General features: G+C 36.8%; 1 protein-coding gene across 4 annotated transcripts in view; it reads right to left on the bottom strand.

Annotated features, from left to right (window-relative positions):
* Window positions 1–22,856, bottom strand: part of TSHR (thyroid stimulating hormone receptor) — a 165,424-nt gene that overhangs the window by 59,062 nt on the left and 83,506 nt on the right. For all 4 annotated transcript variants that reach the window (XM_029238027.1, XM_029238029.1, XM_029238028.1 and 1 more), the window contains exons 2-3: window positions 15,441–15,512; window positions 10,017–10,091 (exon numbers count right to left, since the gene is read on the bottom strand). In XM_029238027.1, coding sequence (XP_029093860.1) covers window positions 10,017–10,091; window positions 15,441–15,512 — 147 coding nt within the window. The remainder of the gene's footprint in view (window positions 1–10,016; window positions 10,092–15,440; window positions 15,513–22,856) is intronic.

Here is a 22,856-nt window from a genome sequence, read left to right as displayed (position 1 = left end):
TCAGACTTTTCTGAGTTTTATTGTCTCTGCTAGTGTGTATCAAGGCTTTTCAGTGAGAGATATCCTAATTATTCTACTATGATAATTATCGATAAAGTATTTTACCACTAACATTCCATTACATAACTGGGGAAAAATAATCTATAATGGAAGGTGATATTCATGATTTTGATGCATTTTTAATTTATTGAGTAATTTAAAAAATAGATGCAAATTCAAAGCGAGTTTATAAATGTTCAGTTTTGAAGCAGATTGAGGAAAATGTAAGTTTATCAGCAGATTTTCCACTAGAAATAGAACATTATAAAAATGATTTTTCTTTTTTTCAATTTCTTTTTTTCTTTATCGGGATATAGTTGCTTTACTGTGTTGTGCTAGTTTCTGCTGTACAACAAAGTGAATCATCTATATGTATACATATATCCCCTCCCTCTTGGACCTCCCTCACCCCTCCACCCCCCACCCCACCCATCTAGGTCACCACAGAGCACTGAGCTGAGCTCCCTGCGCTATAAGGCGGTTCCCACTAGCTATCTGTTTTACACATGGTAGTGTATATATGCCTGGAGGATGTATACAGCTGCTTTCATGATTATTTAATGATCAGGACTAAGACTGGCTCTCTCAAAACCTCCAATAAATCCACTTGATTCAATTCAGTGAATCAGCAAAATTAAGTCTTATCTCACAATCTGCTGTAAATCACACATTTTACCTACCCAGTTGTAGAATTTTTGTTTACTTGTGATTTTCAAAAAAATCCACAAAACAAAAACAAAACCCCCAAAAATCCACAAAACAGTAAAAACATTTTTCTGAGGGCAGCACTTTATTTAGTTATTTCTTCTTTTAATTAAAGAAATATTTTGAGTTTGCATTGGTTCTGGAGGCAGACACTCTTGGTTTCAAATTCTGACTCTGAAATTTCTTAGCTGAGTAAACTTGGGTAAGAGCGCTGCGAGATACTTATTACCATCTTCATTTTACATAGTGGAAACTGAGGCTTAGTCTGATTAAGTGGGACAGTACATGTGAAGCCCTTTTAGCAGAGTGCGTGCCCATAGAAGGCATCCAGTAATTGGTAGCTACTATTAATAGGAGTAACAACAGCAACCGTCTACTATATGCTATTGGCTTCTTTATAAAGGAAACGAAATAGAAGATGGATGTGGCTAGTGTTTCATCAATTTACAGTTATAAATCTTTATCGTATGTACACTTTTGGGTCCAACCAGTATCCTAGCTGAAATTTAGAACTGAGGAGAACTGATTGGTAACCACTTAGGACCCTCAATAATTTGCAAAGGAACCTGCCATTCTTGTCGTTTTCTATTACAAATTCTCAGTGTCCCACCTCTTCTGGCCATCTATTGCTGCATAACAAATTACCCCAAACTAAATGGCTAAAATAACAACCATTTTATTATAGGTCACAATTTTGTGGCTTAGGATCTCAGGCAGTGCTAAACTGGGCAATTTTTCTGCCCCATGTGGCATCCCCTAGGATCGTTGGTTGGTATATAGCTGGTGTCTGGATCAATCTGGAGGGTCCAGGATGGTTGTGCTTCTATGCCTGGCTCTGATGTGGGTTGTTAGAAGGCTAGGTTCAGCTGGCTGCTTCTCCATCTCCATGTAATCTCAGGGCCTCCCCATATGGTCTTCCCATCAGTGTAGCTGGACTTCATACATAGTGGTTCAAGCCTCCAAGAGTCTAAATTAAAAGCTGCCAGTTCTCTTAAAGACTGGGCCTGAAAATGCATGATGTCACTTCCACCATAGTCTGTTGAAATATTGGGCAAAAGTTTCAAAATTTGAACAAGACCAGAAATCCATAGATCCAGGAAGTTCAGCAAACCCCAAGCAGGTTAAAGACAAAGAAAATATGACCTAGGTACATAATTTTGAAAACCAAAGATAGAGAGAAATCCTGAAAAGCAGCCAGAGATAAACGGACATGTTACCCATAGGAGAACAATGATGAGAATATAAGTGAACAACGGAGGCCAGAAGACATGGAAAGATACCTTCAAAAGGCCGAAACAAAAAACTGTCTTGCTAGAATTCTATACCCAGCAAAACTAATTTTTAAATATTAAGGTAAAATAAAGTTATCTTCAGATAAATGAAAGCTGAGAAAATTTGTTGCCAACAGAACCACAGTAACATGCTAAAAGAAGTTCTTCAGGCTAAAGGGAATGATTGGATCTACAGGGAGGAATTAACACTGGAAATATTAAATATGGGAATATATATAAAAGACTAGTTTTTCTTTACTCAAATTCTTTAAAGGTTAATTAACTCTTCAAAAAATAGCAATGTGGTGGGATTTATAACATATATAGAAATAAAATATATGACAAAACGGAACAAAAAATGGGAGACAGCAAATGCAATTATAATTTCAAAAGTTTCTTACATGATATGGGGATTGGTATAATCGTTCTTGGTAGACTATTATAAGTGAAGGATGCATATTATAATCCCTTGAGTAACCACAAGAAAATATTACAAAGGGCTAAACAGCTAATAGGGGAGATAGAACAGAATACTAGAAAACAAAAACAAAAGCAAAAACAACCTGATTAATCCAAGAGAAAACAAAGGAGGAACAAAGAACAGAGAAGAAAAATTGAAAACAAATTGGAAAATGGCAGGTTTAAATCATATCAATAATTACAGTAAATGTAATGGACTAAAAAAAAAGGGTAGGGATTATTAGACAGAAAAGCAAGGTCCAGTTATGTGACGTTTACATAAAATGCACTTTATATATAAATATATATAGTTATTGAACACCATTTTTTTCTGTAAAATATAGTAGCTACTTCAGAGGATTGTCGCAAAGATTAAGTGAGTAAATATGTGTGTTAAGCATTCAGCATAGTGCTTGGGACATGGTAAATTCTCCATTAAGGACAGCTAAACATATATGCATCTGTGTATGTTCACACATAATACTAAATGTTCTATCAATTGTAATTTTCATTAATTCAGACTTCTTCAGTCTTCTACTTCAATTCCTGATTTTAAAAGTGCATGTTTAGAATATATCTAATTGTTCCCCGTTTTTTGGTTTTGGTTTGATGGTGTGAGTGATTGGCACATAAAACACACTGCCTTGTGGAAACATTTATTATTGTCTTCACACATTTGCATTGTTCTCACAAATTTTAATAAGTTCTATAAAGCAAAAATAAAGGGTTCAATCATAGATTCAAGTGAAGGATTCATTTAGGTGGGATCAAGGGTATGTGTAAGTAATATTTAGGCTGAAAAAATAATCGGTAGTGTTAACCAGGTAAAGAGAGAGAGAAAGAACTTTCTGGACAGAGGCAAAAGGATGTGAAGGTCCCAAGGTGGAGAAGATCTTGGACTGTTCAAGGAACTAAAGAACACAGGTGTGCAGGAATGGAGCAAGATGAGGAGACAGAGGTGGGCAGGGCCAGCTGAAGTCCTGGGCCTGGAAGTTTATGTTGAAGACTCTGGATTTATCCTAAGAGAAAAATCACTCTGGCTGTTGTGCAGAAATGAAATAGAGGAAGCCAAAACTGGAAAAAACAAGTTCGGCTATGAAGTTATTGTAGTCCAAGCAAGAGATGATGGTGGCTTGGACAAGGGTGGTGGCAGCGGAGAGGAAGAGGATGAATTTTTTATGTATTAGCGTAGTAGAATGGACAGGACATGGTGAAGGATTAGAAGTGGGTGATGAGGAAAGAAGGTATAGTGATCCCTTCAGGTGTCTGGGATTTGCAGTAAGGTGAATGGAGGTGCCATATACAGGCTCAGCAAGTATCAGAGGAGTTACAGATTTCAGGAGGAGAGGTAGATTTCAGTTTGGGGTATTTAAGTAGTGAGAGAGATGTAACACAACTGAGGAGATGTCAAGTAGACCAATAGGTTAATGGTCCAATACTTAAAAAGTGAGGCCTGGACTAGATGTGTAAGTTTGAGACTTGTTGGATAAGATCACATGGGGGAGAGTGTGGAGTGAGAAGAGGACACAGGACTGGGCCATATGGAACCCCAACATTTTGAAGTGGGGAAGGAGGAGACACTAGCAAAGGAGAATGAGAAAGACTGACCAGCATGGTTGGAGGACAGCCGGGAGTGTGGTATCACAGAGCCCAGGGGAAGAGGGTTTGGATAAAAATAGAATAATCCACTATTTTGAATAGTGGATTATTGTGTATGCTTAGCTATAAGATGCAATTACCACAGCTTTAGCACAGTGTTAAACATACCGTATTTATTGAATGAATGGGTAGCTTTGTATCTTTGGAAACCTAGCTCATGGTCACTAACAGAAGCAATGTTTATGTTCTACCACCCCAATTCATATCAGGGAATAAAATCTAAACATGAATTAAGCTGTCTCAGAGGACAAATATTGAGCTTGGGCAGGAAAAGTTTGAAAAGGCATTGGAGAGATGACTAGAAGTGGGGGTGATGAAGTGTGAGTTCTCCGTAGCCCTAGATCAGTCTATTCAACAAATCACATGGTCAGAAAGGGGTAGAGAGAGGGCAGCTGAGGAAGGAAATATATTCACAAAACAGAATAACATTATGCGCTTTAACTGCTGATGTGCTCACTGAGGCATTTCAATAAGCACTGGCAACATGCACTGACATTTGAAATCAGTACTCCTTAGTTTAGTACCTACCCTTGCAGCAAATCCAACATGGTGAAGAGCTATTTCCTAAATAAATCAGAGGGCTTTAATTCTGTGCTCAGGAATCCCAGGAAATTTTGGTTGACAGTACCATGCGGTCTGTGGATTAAACAAATTATTGATGTTTGGCACCCAAAGTCTTTATTTATCCTTCATGTTGACTAGAACCATTTGCAGATAATAATGTTGGATATATAGTAGGAAAATTTGAAGAATGCAAGATGCATTATTCTCTTACTTTCTAAGATATTAGGCTCTCAATACCTCATATATATAAGGAAAGTATATTTTTAAAAACGCATTTTCAAATTCATCCTTGTTGTAGTCATTGTATTTAATAGTTTCCTTTGCTTTTGGAAGTTAACACTTTTGCTCAGAGAGGGAAAATGGATATTTATAAGAGAAATATTAACAACTAGAACCTTTATGAGAAAAAGGCTGTAATAAAACAAAACAGTTGCTTTTAAGAGATGCAGGATTTATATAGAGCTTTATTACAAATCAGTTGCCTTGATTTTTTGGTGAGTGGGGCAGAGAAGCAAAATGGTGTGATAAATGAACATTATATTTGGAGTCTGGAGATCTGGTTTTGAATTTTAACTGTTTTTCTTAATGACCTGAATTCTCAGTTTTCTTGGGTATTGTTCTACTTCCTTTGGTTTTAATTCACTGTTCCTTTATAAATTTATTGTGAAAGATATATAAATGAATTATTTTCAGCCTTTTTTCTAACATATACATTTTCTTCTGGGTATAACTTAAATTGCATCCTACAGGTTTTGATTTGTCATATTTTTATTGACAATTAGTTAAAATTGTTTTCTAGTACCTGTTGGGATTTCTTCTTTAATCCATGATTATTTAGAAGTGTACTACCTACTAGTCAGAGAATATGGTTGATTTTAATTTTTTGTAAGCTACTGAGATATTAATTTCTTATGAGTATGATTATTTACTTTTTTGGTATATATGTTCTATCAGATAAAGCTATATTAAACTCCCACTATGATTGTGGATTTATCTATTTTATTTTTTTAGTTCTGTTACTTTCTGCTTTATATGGTTTGAAGCTATGCTCTTATAGACATTCAAGGTTAGAATCATTATATCTTTTTGGTACAGTGTATAGTAATCCTTTTATATCGTAGTAAAATTTCTTTTTATATATAGCAAGGCTTCATGCTTTATATATATTGGTATATTTATATCAATTTTCTCTTGGTTACTGTTTGCATGTTAATATTTTCATGATTACATTTTCTATCTTTCTATATCTTTACATTTAAAGTATGTCTCTTATAAGCAGCATTTTTAATTAACCTATTTGGCAATCTTTGTATTTTAATTGGAGTGTTTAGTCCTTTTATGCACTTAATGTAAATATTGGTTATTTGGAGTTAAATCTACTATTTGTTCCAGAAGTTCTTTATTTCTTCTAATTTCTTGCCCTTTTTGTATTAATTTTTATTATTCCATTCCTCACTATTATTAGCTTGTTATTTATCCATTCTTTTACAGTTATTTTAGTTTTTGCCCTATGGATTAGAATATTTATTCGTTATTTGTAAAAGTCTAATATAAGTTAGTGCTTTTACCATTTCCCAGACAATTCAAAGAACTTAGAATGCATTAACACTATTTAAAACCCTCCCATCACTTTGTTTGCTATTGTGTATTTGAATTCCGTGTATACAGGCAGTCCTTGCTTTGCATGGTTCCCATACACATGAGGTTCAGTTACCATTATTTAGTTAAATTTAAATAATAACTGGTTCCAACCACATGGTTCAAGTTTTTTGCCACAATATATTAACTATGAGTAATTGCATAAAGTACGAACTTTGCTGCCAGATCTTCAGTCCACGCATCACTATGTAAGTAACAGATGCACATCATGATAGGTGATCAATTACACTGCTCCTTTCAAAGTCATTGGTGATAGGTCACCTAGCATCTATTATTCAGTTCATACACAAACAATAAGGTGTGCAGTTGTGTTGCCTTCATGACTCTCAGTGATAAACCCACACATTTTATAAAAGAGGATAATTGAAAGAGGTAATTGACCAACAAAGATGGAAGAAGCAAAGAAACAAAATGTGATAGTGCTGGAAGTGAAATTTGAATAAATGTAAATAGAATCATAGAAACTGCTAACCATGGGAACGTCCATACTGCTACCATTTGAGAGACTCTAGACATTTAATAAGAGGAACTTAAGTGAAGGTGCATTATTGACATAAATAAGAAAAGTGGTTGTGAATAAAAGAATGAAGATGTCCCCAAAGAAATGATGCTGGTAAAAAAAAGAACTTACATTAAAGGGACTCTCAGAAATATTTTGACATTGAAAGAACAGAGGATAGATACTGGAAGCTGATCCAGACCTAGAAAGGAGTATGACAATTTGCCAAGACAGTGACGTGATACTCTCTTGTAAGTTATACATACAACAGAGAAAAATGTGTGTGCTATTCAAACTACTCTTGATAAGCTTTTTAGAAAGAAATAAAACATTTTACTTCTAAATGCTTCTAACGTTTAAAATTACAATGTGCTAAAAATATTAGTTTTACTATTTTTACTTTCCCCATGCATTTATAACCCAATAGTAAGAGAGATTTTAATGTTTTGACAAGAATTTTTGTCACAAAAAGTAATCTTTTTTTCATTGATTAAGATCGCTTTGCACAGTTTCAGCATGCACAGTTTTATGATCCAACACTATCATGCAGAGCAAAGACTGCCTGTTTTTTAAACCCCGTAAGACGTTTTGTTTTGTTTTGTACAGTCGAGGTTAATTTATATTTAGCTCTTTTTGTTCGTTTGTTTTTGTTTTTTGCTTTTCATTTCCTCCTGTACCTCTGTGCTATCAGGTAGGATTATTTTCCTTTTGCCTTAATAATTCCCTTTAGCAGTTTCTTTAATATGAGCCTAATGGTGATGAATCCTCTCAGCTTTTGTTTGCTTGAAATGTCTTTCTTTTGTCTTCAATTTCAGAGAATCTTTTTGTTAGGTTGGCTGATATTTGCTGTTGTTATTTTTGTGGTTCGCCTTTTTGCAGATATCTCACTTTTTGCTTTGTGGATTCCATCATTTCTGTTGAAAAGTCAGCTTTCAGTCATGTTGTTACTTCTTTGAAAGTATTATGTATTTTTTTCCTCTGGCTGCTTTTTATGATTTTCTCTTTCTTTGATTTTTTAGCACTTTTACTATGATGTGCCTTGATGTGGTTTTCTTTGTATTTATCCTTTAGGGGCTTGCAGTACTGCTTACATTTGTGACTTGATGTCTCATGAATTTTGGAAATTTTCTTTCAAATATTGCTTCTTTCATTCTTTCTCTTCTTTTTCTTGGGATCCAGTAATAGGTATGCTAGACATTTTAGTGTGTCACATATTTCTTTTTCTCTCCATGCTTCAGGTTGGATAAATTCTTCTGACCTAACTTCTAGGTTACTTACTCTCTTTTGATCTATGTATATCTGTTGTTAAACTCATGTATTTAGGTGTTATTTTAGTTATTGAATTTTTAAATTCTAGAGTTTCCATTTGATCCTTTCAAAAATATTTTCCAGTTCTATTCTAAAATTCTCTATCTTGGCAATTAAATTTTTGAATGTCTTGATCATAGTTATTTTAAAGTCTATCTGATAACTCCAATATTTGAATCTCTTGTGGATCATTTTCTATTGTCTGTTTTCTTCTCTTGATTTTTGCCATAAATTCTTTATTTTTAATTTTTTTTGTATGCTTGGTTATTTTTTATTGAAAGCTGAGCTTTAGTCTTTGTGAGGACTGATCTATTTCCCATTATACCATACTTCTGGGATGAAGCTCTTTTTGGCATCCCAGCTAAAATCCTTGGGTGTTTACTAGGAACCATCTCTTTAGTAAGCCTTGAACTCCAGTTTTTATTTCCCTAGCTCTATGAGACTGCCTAAACCTCTGGGCAGCCTCTCAGCTGTTGTTTACAGTTTAGAAAATACTTCAAGAGGAAAGTAATCAAATGTTGTTTTGGGGATTTGCTTCTCTCCCTTTAAGTTCTTGCTGCCTTCATAACACTCAAATACCTTTAAACAGATTTTTTTCCAGCTCCTCTAGTTGTTTTCAAACCAATGGTTGATATAATAATGTCCGCTAGCCTACCATAGCTGGAGACAACTTTCTGGGCCTCAGTATTCTTAACACATTATTGTCCGGGGGATTTTTGCAGAAACTAATACCTGTGGCCGTAACACGTCTCTGGTCAAAAATGTGTTAAAGGCAGCGTACGGTATTACATACGGGAAAGAAGATTTGAGTAACATATTTATGATGTAAAACCTCTGACCCTATCCGGTAGTAACTCTGTGACCTAGGATAATGTATTTAGTCTCTCTACATTTATGCTTTTTTTAAATAAATAATACAAATGATAATCTCTACTTCACAGGGTTGTTTTTTGAAGGTTAAATAAATAAAGTACTTAAATGTTCAGCATAATGTTTAGAACATACTAAGTATTCATAGATGATAAGTATTTTTGTTCTTCATCAAGACAAGAGAGTTAATATTTCATAATACATGGCTGCTTAAAAGAATGTAATGTGATTATTTGTGTAAAACTTTTTATAGATTGCAAGGTACTACAGAAATAAAAACAGAATAATTATTTATGAAGTGTATTGATTGGTTTTATGTGGGAGGCACTGTGCTAAATGCTTACATGCATTATGTCATTCAATATTTATAATAAGTATATTAAGTTGGAACTCTTATTACCATTATTTTACAAATGAGGAAACTGAGGTTAGGAAGGATTACATGACATGTCCAAGGTTAGATAATGAGATTGCTGTGACCTAACCACTAGACCACCAGGGAACATCGAGGTTAGACAATGACAGGCAAAGAAACCAGGGTTTTAACCCAACTCTGACCAACTCCAAAGCCAGAGCTCTTAACTCCACTCCTGTTCTAATCTCACAAGGCTACATTTCTCTTTCCTAAATGAGGGAAAAAAGTTAGTTTTTGCAGAAACTTGCACAGGCCCTGGAATCCAGTAGGTGGTCAGTAAATATTTATTGACTTACTGATATCCATGTCAATAAAATCTGTTGACACAGTAGTAATAGAAAGAAATGACAATTCAAAAAGAGGACTTCTAATTTTGTCTTTAACTTCCAGCCATGCAAGTTAGAATTAGGATGAATTAACATAAACTGAGAGGGAGAACAAGTTAAGAATTGAATATAAATGGAAATTCTGACCCATGTTCTAGTTGCTATTGCCATCTGGAGCCCCCAAATTATCAATTAAGAGTGGCTGTGGCTTGGATTTATGCTTCACTTTTCATTGTACTTACATGTGAGTCATTTTACTCAAATTGTAGAAGGAATGTGATTCCAGCCGCTGCAGAGTTGCATCTATTGACAAGTAGCTGAACATCACAAAAATATAAAACAAAGTAGAAAGTTAGTAGGGTTGTGAACTGCAAACATACTATTAATTTTGATGTAACTTCTTTGTCAGGGGCTTCCCAGGTCACGCAACATGCACAACCCTCATGGTTTCTCCCTAATTATGTTAAAATTAGTTATTACTTTTTTTAGATCCTGTTTTATCTGAAAGTTTCCCAATTCATTGGACCTATTCATTCTTCTGGTTTCATTCAACAGATACTTCCTTTAGAAGCTGTCCCCAAATTTCCTGATTAGGTCAAATTTTGCATAGTATATCCTCATGGCACCATGAACTTCTCCTTCCACTAATTATCACAGTGAAACTTTGCAAGTGTTTGGATGATATGTGATTGATGTCTCATTAGAGTGCCAGTTCTCTGAAATGGGGAACTGTCTGTTTCTGATGGACACTGAATTTTGAGTACCTTTCATATTGCTTGTCATGTAGTAGACTTCCAATAAATATGGATTAAGTGAATGACTGAGTGAATGAATGAACAGGTGAGTTACTCAAAATAGCAGAAAATGAAAGATGTTAGAAAAGAATTCACCAATAAATAAGAGGCATTTTTAATGGAGTAGCTAATTGCATGAGGTCAGAGATGTAGTTACAAAGGAGATGAAGAAAAAGCCACATTTCTCTAGTGGAACATTCCATAGGGTGGTGACTATATATTCTCTCAAGACTTCTCTTCTTGATTTTGAGAGGCTGAAAACTCAATATTTATTTTGAACTTTGTAATTGAAAGGCAACACAAATAAAAGTTTTAAGTACTAAAAAGGAGAAAAGAGAAACTTCTAAATACAACTTGTCAAGAATACATAAGGGATGATGTTTCAAAAAGTCTCCTAAATTCTGTCTTGTAATAAGAATGACTAATGCAGCCAAATTCAATGACTGCTTTTTATTGAGAGGCATTTCTATGACATTTGGGAAAATTAATGATTAACAGATGGTGTCCACCTGTGGCCGTAGCAGAGCTTCTCAACCCTGGCCATACAACTGAACTATTTGGGAGGCTTTTAAAACATAAGATGTCCAAGACTTGGTCCAGGATAATTAATTCAGAGTATTTAAGGGATGGGGCAAACATTTTTATTTTTACAAAGCTTCCCAGATGATTCTAATGCGCAGGCAGGGTTAAGAACCACCGGCCTATAGTTTGAATTGAATCTGCCAGTAAAATATTTTCATTAATACAATTTTTATAAGAGGAGTGCTGACTGTTCCATTTGAGTGTTTTTCTCATGGGTATTGTGTGTATTCTAAAGGTCCTGTGCTTTCTGTTTTGAATTATCTATTCTCTAAACAATTATCCTTTGATTTATCAGGTCTCCCAAGTCATTGCCACTTGTGGATAACATTACATAAATTATTTTGATCCAAATATCATATCTCTAACATAGAGGAAACCACTGAAGATGTTGAAAAGAATTAATTTATTGTGTAGAGATTGTGGGGATTTATAATGGATGAAGCTGAGCCATCTGAAGGACAAGATTAATTTTGAAGGCTGCAAACTTGTTTTCCTAACTTTGCATCGTATCCATTGCTCCAAATTTTCTCCTGAATTTCTTAGTTTAGGAGGTGCAAAGCTTTCTTAAGGTTTTAGTCATTCAGCACATGTCATGATCACTGAAGTTCCAATTTCTCCAACTGAATGATACCTCCTTAGAGGACTCTTGTAGCTTGGTTGTGAAGACAACATATAGGAACCATTTATTCAGTGGGATAAGAGCAGTGATTCCCTACTTGCTTATCCCATTTTTATAATCAGGAAAAATCAGATCCTACCTCTTCCTCATATTTCTTCTAAGCATGCAAGTCTCATGTAATAACTAGAGTAACCATATCATTAATCATCCAAAATAGGATATTTTTGTGAGTTAATGCAGGGTGCTATTAATAATTATGCCAGAATAATAGGTGGGAATTTGTAGTGTTCCAGGCAAGGCTACCTGGTGATCTCTTGCCCTATAGATGTGACAGCTCCCTAACTATTATTTAGGTATGTGTGTATGCTTTCATTCAACAAATATCTATTAAACATTCACTATATGCCAGTAAATGAGCATTGACCACTCAGACCTGTTCCCTAGCTTCAGGGAACTCACAGTAGTGGGAGATACAGACAGGTAAATGGGATTAACATGTAGAGTGACAAATTCTTTGATGGGGTTCAGGGCACACTTAACCCAGACTGGAGAATCTAAACATAGTCTCCCTGGAAGAGTCCTCATCAGGACCTTCAAATCTGCCTGGATGTCCTGAATATCCCAGTCAAACTTCCTTCTTTTATTGCCCATCATTTTATTTCAAACCTTCTCAAATTTCTAACTCTGCCCTTTCTACCCAAATATTAATAGATAATCTTTTTAATAATTTGTAGAAAATATTGAAACCTTGAGATGAGAATTCCTGGAATCCCCCTCTAATAAGCCTATTAATTTACCTGCACCTGCCCCATCTCTAACTACTATTTCTCGTTATAGTACAAAAGGTGTCCATCTTCCTGTAAAAGGTCAATCCCTCTATTTGGACCCCATTCCCTCCTGCCTTCTTAGGGACCTCATGTTCTTAAAATTGTTCTTTCTTCAGTTTTTTTTTTAAGCCTCTCCTTCTCTTTGATGCCTTTCCCTGGTCCCAGTTACTTCTACCTGTTTATGACTCTCAAGTCTTAATCTCTACCAAAATCTCTCCTGAGTGCCCCTACATACCCAGAATTTCCAGTTCTCCTTAGTCTACTTTGATTTTTTTTTTCCTTTTTGCCATATCCATATTCCCTTCTGTATTAATATATTTATTTATTATGTTTTTGGTTCCTTGCCTATTTCTTTTCGTTCGAATGTGAACTCCACAGGGGCATGGCCCTTTGTGCATCTGTTCCCTGATGTATCCCTATCTCTTGGAAAAATGATTGATATATACCAGGGACTGAATAAATATTTCTTGAATGAATTAATAAAAGAATTTTATCCTGATATCTATTAGACATAGCTGCTGGATGCCTCAAAGGCACCTCAAATGCCACAGGCCCCAAATTGAATTCCTAACTTACCCCCTGTCCCTCCACAGCAAATGCACAGAAAACTTCTCTACCTTGGCAAATGTGCTCATCAACCACACAGGTGTCCTAGTCAGAAATGTCGTTGAAATTCTCCATCTGTTTCCCCCTTCAAAATCAATCAACTTTTAAGTTTGTCCGTTCTCCCTTATTTCTCAAACCTGGCCACTTTTTCTTTCTTCTCACTCAGCCTTCACCATTCAACCTGCCGTCCCCTCTCCTCAGGCACTGCATCGACCTCCTCACTAACTTCCTGTCTCCCGCCTTGCTCCACTTCCACCCCTTTTCCACAGCCCAGCCAGGGAATATTTCTAAAACGTCTGATCTCTCACTTCCCTGCTTACAATCGTTCTGTGGCTTGGTCCTTAGGGAAGATTTCAAACTCCTTCAAATGATTCACAAGGCCCTGTACTCGCTTCCCTCCCAATTTTATTTTTCTCTACTGTCCCCACTCCCAGCCTAAGCTCCAGCCTCAACAAACTTATTTTTAACCTCACTGACATCCCTTTTCTCTTCTGCTTGGAACTATCTTTCTATCTTTTGTTTTTTGGCCAGATAATACACATTGCAAATTAGGCACCATTTCCTCCAGGAAGCCTTCCCTGACCCCACCCCATATCCAGGTAACAGACCTCTCATATGAGTTCCCAGGTCACCCTAGAACTGACCCCATCATGGCACTTATCACTCTCTTAGGAAGGAAACTGGAGGCTCCATAAGTGTTGTCTACTGTTGTACGTGACACATCTAGCAAAGCTCCGGGCACAAAGTAGGGCTCAATAAATATTCATTGAATGAATGAATGAATGAATGAATATAGCCAAGTAGAGCCACCAAATAGGCAATTGTATAGGGGAGATCAGGGAAAAGGAAGAGCTAAAGGGGAATTTGAGGCTTTTAGCTTTCAGACCACTAAATGGTGCTGCTGTTACAAGAAGGAGTAGAGAGGGAACAGTTTAGAGGAAGATGATGAGTTTATTTTGGACATGTTGTTTGAAGTGTCTGTGGGACATCAAGGTGACACTATTTGGAAGGAAGTTTGTAATACAGGCCTGAACTGCAGGAACAACTCAGGGCTAGAGATACTCATTTAGGAATTAGTTGTATTAGGTAATAGTGAAGCCAAAGGAATGGGAGTTTTCATTCAAGGTGCGGAGGGTATAAAGGAATTAGGACAAAATAAACAAAGAACTGGTATGTAAGTAACTGAATGAAATGAAATGAAATGAAATAGGAATCCAGGAGAGGAAATTGAGGAAGAGTAGCCAGGGTAAGATGTTAAAAAGAGGGAGAGAACAACAGCAGGGAAACCAAAGGAGGCAAGAATTTGAAAAAGGAAGGGCTGGTAGAAAAAGAAAAAACTGCAGAGATGTTCAGCTGGGATGGTTTCTCAGTCTCAGCACTACTGACATTGTAGACTAGATAATGCTTTGTTGGAGGTGGGGGGCATTCTATGCCTTGTAGGATGTTGAGTAGATCCTTTACCTCTACCCCTTAGATGACAGTAGCACCCTTCTCTCCAGTTGTGACAACCAAAAACATCAAATGCTCCTGACATGATGCAATGGACACTCAATAAATGGTAATGAAATGAATAAATTTAGCCAGAGACCACACGGGCTGGTGGTAATGTCATTGGTAGGCCTGGATTATCTGCATTGCTTGTCAGAATCAACTAAATGAAATAAAGACCTGGCTCATTTCAGACACATACACTCTTTGTCAATGCAACATGGAACCCCTTTTTCTCCTCACTCTTGAGTGTATAGCAATTCAGTTTTCTACGATTTCAAATTTTCAAATTAATTTTAGTTATTTTTTAAAGTGAGAAGTCTGAAATCACTGGCTACATTTATGACAAAATGTAAACGTTTGTACTAGTGGTGAAAAAAAATCAAGAATTGGTAACTGGGATAGATAGATTAGAGATAGGTATATAGATCTGTTTATGGGAGAGATTCCTGGCTAAGGTTTTGCCACATCTCAAAATATATTGAAATACATCAAGAATTATTAAATTCTTAAGGCCAAAGGAATTTAAATTTACTTTAGGTTTAAAAAATCATTTAGGAATTAGGGAATAAATATGTAGCCAAATCAAATAAACATCTTGTACATAAACTTCATATATATTGGAAATGTAGAATGTTATTGACTTATGCAAGTGCGATATATAACAAGTATTTTTCTTGATAGAACACATTTAGAAAATAACACGTCACAATTGCAAGCTTCTCTTTATATTAAAAAAAATTGACTTACATCCTGGAAATATTGGGCAGATTTGAAAATGCATGACTGGGAATGGTTTTCAGATGAGTCTCTATAAACTTCCTATGAAAATAACAGTTACACAATTAGAGTTTAAATCATTAGACTTTTCTAGTAACCCACCTTAATTATACAGAACACGTTATTAGAAGCATGACAATCCTTACAATGTATATTTTATCATACATAAGCAAGAAAACAATTTTTCCCCCAACAAAACAAGAATTGAGAGTGAGAATCAAATGCAGACAATAAATCTTCAAACTTTGCCTTTGAATTATCAGTGAACTAGTATGCCTTGTATAACATCATATTTAATTTGTTAATGGAAGGGCAACATAACATATTCATAAGTTTATTAGGACTACTGAATTCACGGTCAATGGAAATATCTTGAAATGCCACCAGAGTATGTATTAAGAGGATTAAATGCATTTGATATATCTTAAAGATTAAATATAGTGGTATGATTATAATCTTTTTGCCCAAGCAAAGGTCTCTTCAACCATTACCTTGATCTTATCGTCAACTTGCTGCAATTTGGAAATAAATGACTGACAAGGAGCTAATTCCTCTCAGGATCATGATGTCTTTGTTGCATATGCAACCAAAAGTTTGTGCCTTTTCTTCCAGTTTGCTTTTTTGTTACTTTTCAGAAGGCGGAGAGTGGTTTCCTTACTCAATGAGACCTCTTTATGCATTCCAGTATGTCTCCACCTTGATCCTCCATTTTTTATTGTCTTTCTTTGTTATAGCAACTGCTTGAATAGAATTCTGTATGGAGAAAGGTGTACTTACTGTTCTAAGCTGGCTTTGCAAAAAGCCAATGCCTCACCATGCTTATCCTCTTCTCCGTGGGTCTGTTTTTGCCATTTAAATGTTGGTAATTACACTTTGTTCATTTGCTACCTTTTTAAAAGACATCATACTGAGATTGTGTATTTTTCCTTCTAGGCTGCAGGGTTTTTTCTCAGTAATCTATTTCCTTGATCTATGTACTCTTTGAACTACTAATTTTTGCAGTGATTGAAATATATTTAGAATTTCTCGTTTCTGGTTCTGCATGACTGGAGCCTGGAAGTCACCCCTCCCTCCTAACAGTAAGCAAAAAGTTGAACAGACTGAAAAATCAACAGCTCTTCTTGGATCTGTGGGACAGGGGAAGACATAGGGCAAACCACTGTCCCCAGGACTGGAGAGACAGGTAAATACAAGGAGTCCCTACTTCCCAGAGCAGAGACTCATGAGCAAAAACTATAAGGGGGAATCAGTGCCAGGGTAGGGTAGGAAAACCTGAGCTGTGATTGACCAATTGCCAGAGGTGCAGTGCAGACAACTCTGAGAGTTGGAAATTCTAGGAGAACCTAGTCACAGGCAGACCTCCACAATTTTGTGAGATTTACCTCCAGGAGTTCCACAAGGTTCTAAGAGTAAACACTAGGGAAAAATCCCTTTGTGCTTCTGTCACAGGGAGGGGAAAAGGAACCATCTGGAAATACAGTTGACCCTTTAACAATGGAGGGGTTAGTTAGGGGCACCAATGCCCACACAGTCAGAAATCCACGTATAACTTTATAGTTGGCCTTCAGTATCTGCAGTTCTGCATCTGCAGATTCAACCAACCACTGCTGGATCAAGTAGTGTTGTAGATTTACTACTGAAGAAAATCCACGAATGAGTGGACCCATGCAGTTCAAAGCCATGTTGTTCAAGGGCCAACTGTACATCAGAGCACTCTGTTCTTTTTAACAAGGCCTACCCTCAGGGGAAACTAGTTATCCAGACCCTGTGGAAGGGAAATACACAACTCCAGCTCTCTCTAGCCATTCTGTCCTACCTAGGGGGGAGAGAAAAAAACTGAGAAACACTTGTGAAGTTCACAGTCCAGAGGCATAGGCTCACTAAAATAACTAATCACAGGAATATAGAACACTTCCCCTCCCCTGACATCTTATCACCACGTTACTAAGACCTATTTATAGCCATTCCTTTTACCCAGTACATCATGTCTGTCTATCAAGAAATACATCTGTAACTTACCTAATCAAAGCCTCAGTAAAACCAAATTAATTTATAAAAGGGGGCAGAGGGAGGCAACCTGAATGATAAAAGGGTAGATTGTCAGCCCTTTGCAACACTGGTGATTCAGCATAAAGTGCAATATGCCTTCATACGATTCCAGAAGTTCAGGTCCCATAGATTACCTGTACTCCCTCACAGGTCTCCCACTTACATTCCCTTAATTGGATTGATTAAAAGCCTGTTGGTCCAGATCCAAGTTTCTGAAGTTAAAAAGAAATGAGAATAACAAGTCGTTGGGACTAAAATCTCCCAGTAAAATTGGGCCATGCCTAAGAAAAACAAAGGATAAGGTACACACCTGTTGGGTATCACCCGAAGAGACTTACTTAAGCTCACAGATAGTCTTACTTATAGAGCATGTCCTAAGGCATGGATATTGAGGGCATATTTATCTAAGATTTTGCACGCTGCTTGTAGGTAATGCGGACTTAATTTGTAACTTTCATTGGCTAAAAATTTGGGGGTTTATTCTGTCTTTAAAAGTAAAGAAACTATACTTAATTTAAAAGAAAATTAGAGTAACAATGGTTTCAGAGAATTTTGACTTGGAACAGAAATAACATCTAAATGCAATTTAATAGCCTTTGGTTAAAGTTTCAAATAATGTTTATATCATTTTCCAATATATGAATTTCTGAAATTTGTAATACACGTTTCTTGGATTCTCTCTTTCTCTTTCACACACGTAAACACATACACACTTTAAGTCAGAACAAAGATCTTTTACCTACTACTGAGTTAGTTGTAGTTGATGGAGTTCAGGACACACTGTCCCAAAACATATTGTGTTGGCATACTGAATACTTTAAGCTGGAGGAATCTGAGAAGCAGAGGTGTAGGAAGGATTCTCTGACTCCCCTTCACACTCTGAAGCAAGCCCTTCAGAGTGTGAGAGGTGCCCTCCCCGGAGGAAAGGAGCAGCCTTATCACAGAAGACAGAGGGATGCCGAGGGGATTCTGAATGAACAGACCTTGCAAGTTTCCCCTAGTTTACTATTCTCAGCTCATACCCCTTTGTACTATCACATTTTCCCACCACTTTCCTATCTTCATTAAACCTAGCATAAGAATGCTCAAGTTTAATCACTTCTTCAAGTCTTCATTTCTTCATAAAGGCTCCCATGTCAAGTAAAACTTGCATTAAATATATTTGTATGCTTTTCTCTTGCCACTCTGTGTTTGGTTACAGAGTCCTAGCTGAGAACCTAGAGGAGTAGAAGGGAAATATTTTTTTTCCCTCACCTACATGCAGAACGTTTTAAAAGACAATCATTTTTGAAATGCTAACATTTTGCTTGATTGCACAAACAAGATATTCTTCTCAGCCAGATTTCTCATCAAAGAAAGCCACCCATATAAATGCACTGATAAGAATTACGTATCTCAGTACAGCTGTCTTACTAATGATACAATATGCACAATATTCTTTCCATTGTCTATATTTTCAAAAGCAGAACTTTATTCAAAGAATTTTGTGACATGTGATTACTGCTTTTTTTTTTTTTGCTTTACGCGGGCCTCTCACTGTTGTGGTCTCTCCCGTTGCGGAGCGCAGGCTCAGCGGCCATGGCTCACGGGCCCAGCTATTCTGCGGCATGTGGGATCTTCGCGGACCGGGGCACGAACCCATGTCCCCTGCATCGGCAGGCGGACTCTCAACCACTGCGCCACCAGGGAAGCCCGTGATTACTGCTTTAAAAGCAGATGGGAGAGGAAAGAAAGCAAATGATTGTAATTATTTGGCCAAAATATTTTATTTTACTTTCAGAATACATTTTGAATATTTTTGGAGGATAAAAATACATATCTAAGAGTATATCCTTTTGATAAAAACATTAGAAAAGCTTCAAGGTGTTATACTATTATCCAAAGGATTAGCATCAAAACAGTGTTTATTTCGTATGAAAATACACCAGGTACAGAAGAGACTCTGCTTTTTTTTTTTTTTTGATGGTTCAAAATAAGAAGGCAATGATTATTCTCTCTAAAATAGAATGAAAAAACTCAGACGGCTTACTTTATACAAATAGTATCGGTATTTACTATTAATGACTAAGGCATCGCATATAAGTCATTGGGGAAAAAAGTTTACAGCTATAGTTTTGTATCCTAAGTGGACTATGTACATTTAATAGTTAAACAGGTTGGCTTTAAGATATGGAAATTACAAGAGAGAATAAATATTTAAGCTGCGGATGTAATTTAATTTGTTTTTCTAAGACTTATTTAACCAAGAAGTATCAGTGAGAATACGACTTAGAGTCAAATGTTTCCTCTGGGCTTTGAGCAGGCAAGATTTATATTTCTCAAATATCTGCATTTGGAAGCTGCAGTGCAGAAATCGAAATGCATGTGAGATGCCACTGATTGACTTACAGATTTTGCCGAATAGGATCCAGTTTTAAGTACCGTCTTTGTTCTTGCAGTAGCGATGGAAGAGGGAAATCTGATTAATGCTACTAAAGAGAGCAGATAGCTCTCTATGTTCCAAAAAGAACAGTTAGCGCAATTAAATTTTTCACGGTAATCTTGCATGATAGTAGGCTCATTTCACTGAAATTTTATCAACACGTAAATCCAATCAACATTCCAGCGTCTTGTATTTTACAAGGTTTCTGGACTCATAATACATAGTTTTTGTGTCAGTGTGTACATGTGGGTGAGGTTTTAATTAAGCAATGCTTCAGGTTTCCCATTACAGCCTTTACTTGATAAAGAATGTGGAGTATGAGCAGATGAGCCAGACTGAATCTCATGAGTTGAGAATCCCTGCTGATCTTCTTTGCCATGGCTGAGCTTGTGTGGTCCAGAAACACCAAACTTTCCACCTGCGTGTCACAGTTTTGGTCTCTTGGCAATCAGGCTGAGAATATTTTATTTTTTTATAAATTTATTTATTTATTTATTTATTTTTGGCTGCGTTGGGTCCTCATTCCTGTGTGCGGGCTTTTCTCTAGTTGCTGTGAGCGTGGGCTACTTTTCGTTGCGGTGCACAGGCTTCTCACTGCAGTGGCTTCTCTTGTGGCTCGTGGGCTCTAGAGCACAGGCTCAGTAGCTGTGGCGCACGGGCTTAGCTGCTCCAGGGCATGTGGAATCTTCCTGGACCAGGGCTTGAACCCGTGTCTCCTGCGTTGGCAGGTAGATTCTTAGCCACTGTGCCACCAAGGAAGCCCAGGCTGAGAATATTTTGTGATTCTGCACCAAGCTTGTTTGTTTAATATTGTCATCGGCATTTCTTTCTGGTGTTTTTTTTTTTTTTTGGCATCCTAACTACTGGACCGCCAGGGAATTCCCTTGTCATCTGCATTTCAAGGGCTCCTTTTTATTTATTTTTTTAGTTAAAAAAAATTTTAGGAGAAAGTATTTTTTATTCAGAATTACATTAATTCTATTTTTAACAGCTTTGTGGAGGTTAATTGACATACAAAAAACTATACATAATAATGTATACAATTTGATGAGTTTGGCCATATGCACCCATATGGGTTTCATGCACCCATGAAACCACAATAAAGGTAATAGACATATCTATCGCCTCCAAAAGTTTCCTGTGTCCCCTTTCCTTTGTTTTTTCTTGGTTTTCGCGTGTGTGTTAAGAACATTTAACATGAGATCTACCTGCTAAACAAATCTTTAGTGAACAATACATCATTGTTAACTACAGGCACTGTGTTGACTAGCAGATCTGTAAAAGCTACTTTTTATTAAATACCTGTATCAATCAACTGATAATTCATTTAGATGTGCCAAGTGTGACCATAAAAAGTACTGGAAAGTACTGGCAGTAGAAGAAGAGAGAATTGGTGCAAATAATCCAGATACTTATATATTGTGAAGTTGTACACTATAAACCGGACAATATTAAATATGACATTTATCGTTTTCCCATTGTTTCTACTTGGCTGAGAAAAAAATTCTCATTGGTGAATTTGTTTTACCACTGTGCAAATTTTTTTTTTTTTCTAACTGTGGTGAGTTGTGAGACAGTGCAGCAAGCACAGGGATTAATATCAGGGATGTAGGCCCAGAAGAATCACACAGCCAAATAGTTGGCACTCTTTACATATAGGCCGTATGTTTAAGTATGAACAGATTTTAATCTGTACTGAGTTGTGTTTTCTGTTTTTGGTGGTAGGGTGGGATTTCAGTCAGGGCTGCTGCTGAATTATTTACAAACAGTACAAAAATACCAGGTGATGCCTGCAGCACAAGGTGTGAAACTGCAATACCCAGATTCCAGAGGCGCCTATGAGTCATCATTTTGGGACAGACAGTTTCCGTTTGGGCTTTAATTTTTGTGATCCGAGACTTAGAAACCCAAGCAATGGCCTGACAGATCTGGCTTATGGAAATTGTCCAGCTTACGTCATCTGGGAGAGAGTTTTCTATTTATGATGCTTGGTTTCCAGATTGAAAAATACATATTTAATTTAGTTTTATTTCATTTGGGATACTTATTGTATTGAAATTTTTTCACAAGTATAATTTGTGTCCAGTAAGATGCACAAATCTTAAATGTCTACTTAGCTACTTAAGGGTATACCAGTGTGTCAATGAAAAAATTAATCAATAGTCAGTCTAAGAATGAAATGGAAATTTTTATTTGAGCCAGTCTAAGATTTATAACCCAGGACACAGTCTCTCAGAGAGCTTTGAGAACTGCTCTGAAGAGGTAAAGGGGAAGGCCAGTATACATTGGATTTTGGTGAATGGGGTATATACAATCAAACACACATCTCAGTAGAAATTTGCTGCTAGTCACAAGGAACAGACGTCTTAGTTAATGGTTTAGTGCTTTTCTAAGTATGGGAAGATGCAAGAATCTAGGTTTATAAAAAATTTCCCCTGAAAATATCTATCTGAAGGTCTGTTCTGCCAGTTTTCCCAAAGCACAGAGTGCCTCTTCCTGATCTTCGCCATGAATTCCTTTCAAGGTGTATTGCAGGTCAGCGACTGCAATGGCTAATGTGTAGACCTGGATAGTGGACAACATTCTTTCTTTCTTTATTTTTATTATTTTTTTTTTTGCAGTACGCGGGCCTCTCACTGTTGTGGCCTCTCCCGTTGCGGAGCACAGGCTCCGGACGCACAGGCTCAGCGGCCATGGCTCACGGGCCCAGCCGCTCCGCGGCATGTGGGATCCTCATGGACCGGGGCACGAACCCGTGTCCCCTGCATCGGCAGGCGGACTTTCAACCACTGCGCCACCAGGGAAGCCCAACATTCTATATTTTATAATCCCTTCCCTTTCGGTCTTAATTTCAACCAAGGTTTGGGAGACATTTCATGAGCAATTTGTCCCATGGTGCTAGGAATGCTCATCCC

Source organism: Monodon monoceros, unplaced genomic scaffold (genome assembly GCF_005190385.1).
Source record: "Monodon monoceros isolate NGI ecotype Baffin Bay Population unplaced genomic scaffold, NGI_Narwhal_1 Super_Scaffold_21, whole genome shotgun sequence".
NCBI lineage: Eukaryota > Metazoa > Chordata > Mammalia > Artiodactyla > Monodontidae > Monodon > Monodon monoceros.
The sequence above is the reverse complement of the archived record's forward strand: the minus strand, read 5'-3'. Positions and strand labels throughout refer to the sequence as shown.